Source organism: Macaca thibetana, chromosome 18 (assembly GCF_024542745.1).
Source record: "Macaca thibetana thibetana isolate TM-01 chromosome 18, ASM2454274v1, whole genome shotgun sequence".
NCBI lineage: Eukaryota > Metazoa > Chordata > Mammalia > Primates > Cercopithecidae > Macaca > Macaca thibetana.
The window spans coordinates 58,193,409-58,201,388 of record NC_065595.1 but is presented as its reverse complement, the minus strand read 5'-3'; the positions used below and the strand labels follow the sequence as shown (position 1 = coordinate 58,201,388).

The 7,980-nt window shown below is 41.4% G+C and overlaps 1 protein-coding gene and 1 pseudogene across 1 annotated transcript; both read right to left on the bottom strand.

The window, feature by feature from the left end:
* Positions 1 to 3,718: 3,718 nt before the first annotated feature.
* On the bottom strand, positions 3,719 to 6,319 carry CTAGE1 (cutaneous T cell lymphoma-associated antigen 1). Its single transcript, XM_050767335.1, has one exon. It carries the CDS (start codon positions 6,281 to 6,283, stop codon positions 3,938 to 3,940), a length of 2,346 nt encoding a protein of 781 aa, XP_050623292.1. The 5' UTR covers positions 6,284 to 6,319; the 3' UTR covers positions 3,719 to 3,937.
* An 802-nt stretch (positions 6,320 to 7,121) lies between these two features.
* Positions 7,122 to 7,662, bottom strand: LOC126941097 (copper-transporting ATPase 2-like; annotated as a pseudogene).
* Between the last annotated feature and the right edge of the window lie 318 nt (positions 7,663 to 7,980).

The window sequence follows — 7,980 nt, the reverse complement described above, 5'->3', positions numbered from 1 at the left end:
ACAGCAATTATACAGAGCAAATGTATCAACTTCTGCCACGGGAGGCAGGAGTTCCCTTTCTGGTCATTAATAATGAACTCTTCAGTAAGTGGGGAAACATTTACCAAATAAAATGGCCTATTATAGATGATCCCCTGGGCAGCTGAGAAATCGTGTGACCGCTGAGGAAAGAGCGAAGCCAAAGAGGCTGATGTTGTCGCTCGACCTTGCTTGGTTGTCCTGGAAGCATCTCCGAACCGGCAGAAGATGTGACCTACTGGCTCTTTGTGCATAAGTGTCTAGTCCGAAAAGAAGTGGCCTGGTCTTTCCTATATTGAAATTCCATTGCTTCCTTTCCTGGCAGCTGCATAATTGGGAATGCCGTGAAATAAAAACGAGGAGGAAGAAAATTAGAGCCGGGAAGTGTCAAGTTGATCGACTGCCAAGTTGGGGGATGGGAGTGTCCGGCAAATTCAGATTCTTCCAGGACACCCTCCCACCATGTCACCCCACCATTTAAAACACTTGTTCCTCACACTTCAGGAAGTCTCTGGAGGCTCCTAGCTGATCTAATGCTTAGACTATAACTTGGTCTACAGTGATGTATTCAGAGGACTCTTTTGCAGTCGTTTTAATGAGCGGAATTCCTGAAAAGGTGCTGACATTTTAATGCCTCCTATTGACACTTTACATTTAAAGACAACAGGCTTTGCACTGCATGCAAAATCCTTGCAAATCTGAATGCTCTGTGGTCTTAGCCACCTTGCTCAAACACGGGGTATAATTATTAATAGAATAGATGAGGGACATGTTCATTTGAATGCATCTTCATACTGAAGACAGCTGAGCATTACTTAATTGATGTTCAACACCCTTCAGAGGTAGGAGTGTATTACCTGGCTTCTCAGATGGATGACTTCAGGCAGTGGAATGATAAAATCCAAAGCCTCAGGGCAGAGATTGTGCCTTTGATGAATTCTGCAAAGGGCATAATGATGCAACAGTGATGGGAAAATAAAGCCATTAATAATAGTGTGATGAAACCTGTGGCTGCTCAGCTGCTTAAGAATGTAACCTAGCTCTGGTGTTTTGCCAAATTCCTTTAAAAATTTGGTCCACACAATCATACGTTTGTGAATTGAGAGCATGTATGCATTCCTTTCAATAAACCACAAAAGATGAGGCGATGAGAACCAACTTGACTATTTTGAACTTCAAAATGCCTTAAAAACTTTGGAAATAGTATTAAGTTTTAAAAAATTTAGTCATGAAACACATATTCATTGAAAGGCAATGATGTGCAAAGGACTGAACTGGGTGCTTAGTCCGTGCCCTCCTGGCTTACTATCCAACAGGAAATAAAAATATATAGCTCATCACCATACAGGCTGATCACTGCAGACAACGGTAGAGACTGTATGTTATGGGAGAGGATTCACATGGGGGGCACCTCAGCCAGTCTTGGAGAGTAAGACAGGAGTCCCAGAGAAATCATATCAAATGATATTTAAACTGGTAGCTTAAGGAATAGTAGAAGTCAACCGGGGGAAGGAATGGGACTTGGTAAGGATACAGTGGACACGGGCTGCTATTTTAAAACTGCAGAGGAGAGAATGGATGCAGAATGTTAGTAAGACCAGGCAGTTCAGTTGGTTTAAGTCAACTGTATCTTAGTGAAAGCCACCCAGTTATCCCTCCACACCTTTAGAAGTGAGATCTCCATACAGAGATACTTCCCTTGAAAGAAGAAAGAGAGACAGAGAAGGAAAGAAGGAAAGAAAGAAAGAGGGAGGGAGGGAGGGAGGGAGGGAGGGAGGGAGGGAGGGAAGAAAGGAAAAGAAGATTAAGGATTGGCAACCTGGTTCATAGATAATGTGCTACCATAGATAATGTGCTACCCGGTTCATAGATAATGTTCTTAGATAATGTGCATATGATAATTTATTCATAGATAAAATTTGGTAAGAGAGTTTGAGGAAAAATTTCTGAAGGAAGACTGACTCAACATGAATTTTTATAATGGTTCACTATTTATTATTTCAACTTTCTTTTTAGTTTATTAGGTTCATGGAAAAAAATTAGTACATTCAACAAAAGCAAACATTATTTTTCTTAGTTACAAACAAGCAATGTCAGACACAAGGAATTGAAGTGACATTTTCAATCTCATTCGGGCCTATTCTGGGGGACAGGTGGCAAGGTAGACACAAAGAGATGATAATACCTGTTTCATCCTGAACCTAATGAAATGGAATGAACAATAAATTCATAAATAAAGCCAACAAATTATTTAGGAACAGTGCTCTAACTTTGGAAGTATCTAGAAATGGAAAACTCTGGAAATGGATGCCTGGCCCAACATAAAATTCCTCCAGAAAGAGTTCTGTGGATATAATACATAGACAGAAATCCAGAACCATCTCCTTAATCTTACAATCCCCACCTAACTTCCATTCTGGGAGTGAGATATGCTACCCAGTTGGGAAAATACTATATGTCTTTTCTGATTAGAAGTTCTTCCTGGATACCTTGGATAAAGAGTATTCGACAGTGAAGGAAGAAACCACTAGGCTTACCATTCTATTTTTGTCTCACTGGAAAGAAGGCAAGAGGCCTAGTATTAAAAAATCATTGGGAGTTAAATTTTTCCACTAGCAAACACGGTTTTAACAGAACAAGAGGAAAAGAGACATAAAGTCACTGAGGATAGTGATGGTTCAAGGGAAGATGGAAAATGTATAGGAAGCCCCACTGTACAATAAGGGCACATCATGTCCCAAATCCTTACTTTTCTTTTATTACATTCAAGCTGGAGTGGCATTAACTGCTGTGGGAGGCATGTGAGCCAGGATAGTTTTTAAAAGGGAGGACAGGTTGTCCCCAAAAGAAGCAATGGCTTGGTGGCCCAGCTTGCATGAAGGACTAATCCAAAATTTGAGGGCATCTCTCAGGGGACAAGACACATTTCACCCTTTAACAGAATTCCAGAGAAGAGAGCTAAATCAGAGATCAAATTCACCAATTGCAATTAAACACAATCTTAGGTTTACTCCTTCCCCTTGCCACAGCAAGAGAAAAGCAGAACATAAAACTAAAACTATTAGAGCACCAACAGAGGTAAAGGTTGGGAAAGAAATCAGGAAAAATCTATCTATATAATTCTGGGGAAAGTAAAAGGTCTGGATAGAGTTGTTCCCACCAAATAAAAATAAAATAAAAGAAATAACAATACAATTATGTAATGATATGATGAAAAACTAAGGAAGAAATTAGCATAGGGAAGAGAAAGGGAAGGAAAGGGAGGGCGAATAAACCGTTTTTGAGGAAAACAGAGGAAACAGGAATACTTTCTACTCTAAATGTTTTACACTATCAAAGTACTGAAAGAGGATATAAAAACTATAAGACAGGAGTTCCAAGATAGATCTTGGTTTAAAGTTAAATATTCTAACAGTTACATAGTATTCTACATTCCCACCTATACATATTTATATAGTTTTTTTTTTAATCAATTAAAATTTAAACATAAAGTTACTTTCACATTTGTCTACAACCACAGTAAATACAGTTCTTGGCATAAAGACAATTTAAAACCTCCCCACCTGCAAGATTACATATATAAAACTCCCACCATTGTTTATATAATAGTGGATTAATCAAATTAAAAGTTATACTATCTAGAATAAAATAGAATGAAAATAATTTACTCATAAGATTCATATTTAAATCATCCTCATTTACAAAATACTATCCTGAGAATTATAATTCCATTAAGTTTCAATCTGAACAGAAGTGTAATCACTTAAGTAACAGCAGTTACTTAAACTGAAAATGAGATCAGTCAGAATTACTTTTGAAGAGGGCAAACATGTTGTCAGGTTTCTTGCTGTGTTTCTGGATGTTCAGTAGCAGGCTCATTTGAAGTCGGATTCAACCCTGATGGAAACTCTTTCTACCTTCAGAATGTGGTGGTGGGGGGTGGAAATCCAGGTCTTGGGGGACGGTAAGGAGGAAAACCCCTGGGCGGATAGACATTTGTCATTGCAAATGGAGCACGTGGTGGACCGGGGACAACACTTGGTGGACAATAATCTCGAGAAGCTCCAAACATGGTTCCTGGAGGAGGTGGAGGGAAAGGAGGTCCTCTTCTCATGAACGGGCCCCTTGTATCTACTGGAAATGATGGACCTCTGATTGGAGCAAGAGGTGGAGGAATAAAGCCAGGGCCAGTTGCTTCATTTTCAGTGGGAAGAGATGAATCAGGCACCTTTAAATAACCAAGATTATCTTTGGTATCATTTCTACCGGATTCCATTTCTGAAGGCACTGACCCATCCAATTTACCCAAAGAAGGTGTATTAAAACTTCTGAGTTCTGCTGGTCCAGAGCGTCTAGCAGAATTCGAATGAAATCTGTCTTGCCTTTGTGGAGGAAAAGCTGAATCAGGATATGACTGTCCCGGTGGAGGAAACACCATCCTATGGTCCTGTTCCCACAGAGGCGACAGGGGCCCAGTGCCAGAAGGAGCCCTGTGAGGACTGGTTAACCTATCACAGCTTGCTTCTCCTCTTTCATTGGTCATCTGACAGTCCAGAGGATTCCCTGGGCCTCCTGGGCCTCTTCCTCCTCCCCCTGGAAGCAAAGGTGAGCGTCTCAGTGGACCCTCCAACAAAGTCGGAGGATAGAGAAAAGCTCTCATTTCAGATGAAGGCTGACCCATTTCAGATGAAGGCCGACCCAGTGGTGAGGGAGCATATGGGGAATGCTCTCTGCCAAATGCTGTATTTGGAACATCAAGTGCATGACGATCTTTTTCTAAAAGTTTTATTTTAAACTCTATATCAGTTAATTTTTGTCTGTTGTGAGCATTTTCTTTCCTCAAATCATTGAGGTTTCTTTCAGCAGTCCAAGCTGCCAACCAATTATTATGTGCTTTTTTCTTATGGAGAATACTCTTCCTTCGATAAAAACGAATAGTTCTCTCAAATTCTTCAAGATCTTTGGCTCGCTTTCTGTAGGTCTTCAGCTCTTCAGTGGCATGGCTGATTATTTCATCTGCTTTAGAAAGTTTCTCTTCTTTCTCTAACCGGCATTTTTCCTCTACTATTAATTTCCTGTAGAGTTTCGTTTCATTTTCTTGACACAATTCAGTCATTACTTTAAGTTTCTGTTGAAGTTTCTGATTCTCACTTTCAAAATGTGTGCTTTCTGACTGCAAAGATGCTTGTTCAGTCTGAAGATTTTTAATATGCTCTGTAAGCTCTTCCTTTGTTTTATCAACTTCAGATAATTGAATATAAATTTGGTTTCTTTCTCCTTCTAAGGTTCTTAAAGAAGCACATAACGTAGCAGCATGAATCAGTTTCTTCAAAGCTCCTTTTGGAGGATTATCTAAGTAAGCACCATCTTCCGATTCATTGTTCATTTCTAATTCCAAGTTATCATCAACCGTTATGTTTTCTCGAAGCGTAGCAGTCTGATCTTTCATCTTTAGCAAGCGTTCAGTCAGAGTCCTGATGTGATTTTCTTTATCATTTAAAACTTGTTCTGCGTGTACTTTGGAGTCTTCAAATGTTCTTTTCTGTTTAATAAGTTCACGCCCTTGTTCTTTCCATACTTCAGCTTCTTGCAAAAGCTGTTTCTGGTTTTCCTGAAGTTGATAATTTTCATTCAAAGCATCTTGTATTTCTATCTGCAGTCGTCCTTCATTCATTTGAAATCTCTTAAAAGTCATTTTGGCTTCAGCTACTTGTGATTTGAGGGATTTTGACTCATCTTCTAGCGACTGTATCCTTTTGGAAATATCTGCCATCAATTCATTTTGTTCAGAATGTTTAGATTTCTCTTCTTTTAACTCTTTTTCTAGACAGAGTATATCATGCTGAAGTTCAGAATTGAACCTGTTCAGCTTTTCACAGGTTGCCTCCAAACTTTGTGCTTCTGTTGTCGCTTTCTCAAAGCTGGCATCCTTTAAAGATGACTCTACTTCGTAGCCTTCATACTCTTTTTGAACAAGGCTAAATTTTTCAAGTAGTTTACATTTTTCTTCAATTAGTCCAGAAAGTGCCACAGCAAGCTTTTTCTCTCTTCTCACGTAAAGCCGACTCGTAACTGATCTAAAACTTCTCCACAAGAAGAGAACAGCAAAAAATCCCACAACAGCTGCCGGTATCACCAATTCCCATGGAAAATCATAAGGATCAGAATCTGGTTTCATACCTTCAGGCAGTGCTGCCACAACCCTGCGCAGCAACTCCAAGACTAGCCCCAAGTAGGGCTGAGGGTTAGCCTTAGGCTCCTCCATAGCACCAGAGCTGCTGTGGCGGTCGCTGCAGTAACCCCGGCCACAACAAGCGGCGGCGAAGACGCAGCATTCCATCTGGAACCCGAATCCCCAACGGACAACCGGAGCGTACCACTGCAGAGCCGGCTGCGGGGGGAGCTAGGGGACCTGGGCACACACAGGCCTCACAGACCCACATTGCCCACCCCGGCCCCCTTGTTACACTTTACATCCTGAGGAAACGCTAAAACCTGTATTTTAAAACAACACTACATGGAGAGAAAGACTTAGGTGACCCAGCATCCCAGCTATGCCCGTCCCAAGCTGACACCCTAGCTAAATGTAGCCTTGTGCCTGACCCCAGGTGAGGCCGGCAGAACCTCCCAGCTGACAGAATGATAAGGAATAACAAATCATTGTTTTAAGTCACTAAACTTTGGGGTCATTTGTTATGCAGCAGTAGCTAGCTGAAATACTTGCCCCTTTATCACTTTGGTGTTTCAGTATCTGTGGTCTGAAATCATTAATTTGGGTGTTTGACTAAGATTATGCCTCATGGTAAGTTCTGATAGGTAATTTTATAGCTAAAATACAAATTTTCTGATTGACCTTTGCTTCATTGAAGAGATATTTATTTAGCTCCTCCCAAATGAGACAGATTATGCTTTTTAGGTTAACTTCTTCCAGGAGAGGGCTCACCTCTGCCTAGCATGATCCTCAACTGTCCCACGTACAACTGAAAAACACTAATCTCATCCCCAGAAGATCCAGGGCACTTAGAACAGTGCTGGCACATAGAGAGTGATTCTCTTACCTGTCCATCAAACTTACCTGCTCTGTGTCCATTTCTGAAACACTGTCACTCCTTCAGCACGTATGATACCTTGCCCTGCAATGAACCATCATCTCCCACCCATGCACATACCTTCAACTCATCTGGAAAGCTCGCTCCTGCAGCGATGGGTATCCCAACCAGCTTACAAGTCAATGCCAGGACAGGTTGATGCATATTCTCTGGACAGTCATCTTGGAAAGGTGAATGCTAGCCACCATGTCCAGCAAATCATTTCTGATGAGGATGACGTTGGCTGCCTTGATGGCCACATTAGTGCTGGTGCCAATGGCAATGCCCACATCTGCCTGGGCCAAGGCCGGGGAATCATCGACCCCATTCCCTACCATGGCAACTTTCTTCCCTTCGTTCTGGAGCTCCTGAACCTTGGCCACCTTGTGCGAAGGAAACACCTCTGCAAAGACTTTGTTGACGCCAACCTGGGTAGCAATGGCTCTGGCTGTCTTCTGTTGTCCCCCGTGATCAGAACCATGTCCACACCCACGCTTTGCAGTGTGTGCACAGCCAGGGCGGCCTCCTGCTTGACAGCTTCTGTGATAGAGATCATCTTACAGAGCATACCTTGACAAATTGCAGAAGTACCTGCTCCCTTCGCCGGCCACCATCTTCTGCCCAGATATGTATACAGTTCTTATATTTTCATTATTAAAAGGCAACATGCTGACTGCATTAAAATTTAAAGCCTCTGGGTGACAAAACCGTTATAAGCAAAAACAAAAACAAGTGAACAGACTTGGAAAATATATGCAACATATAAATTGACAAAGGAATAATATTCAGAATATATAAAACACTAGGCTGAGTGCGACGGCTCACCCTGTAATCCCAGCACCTTGGGAGGCCAAGGCAAGAGGATCACTTAAAG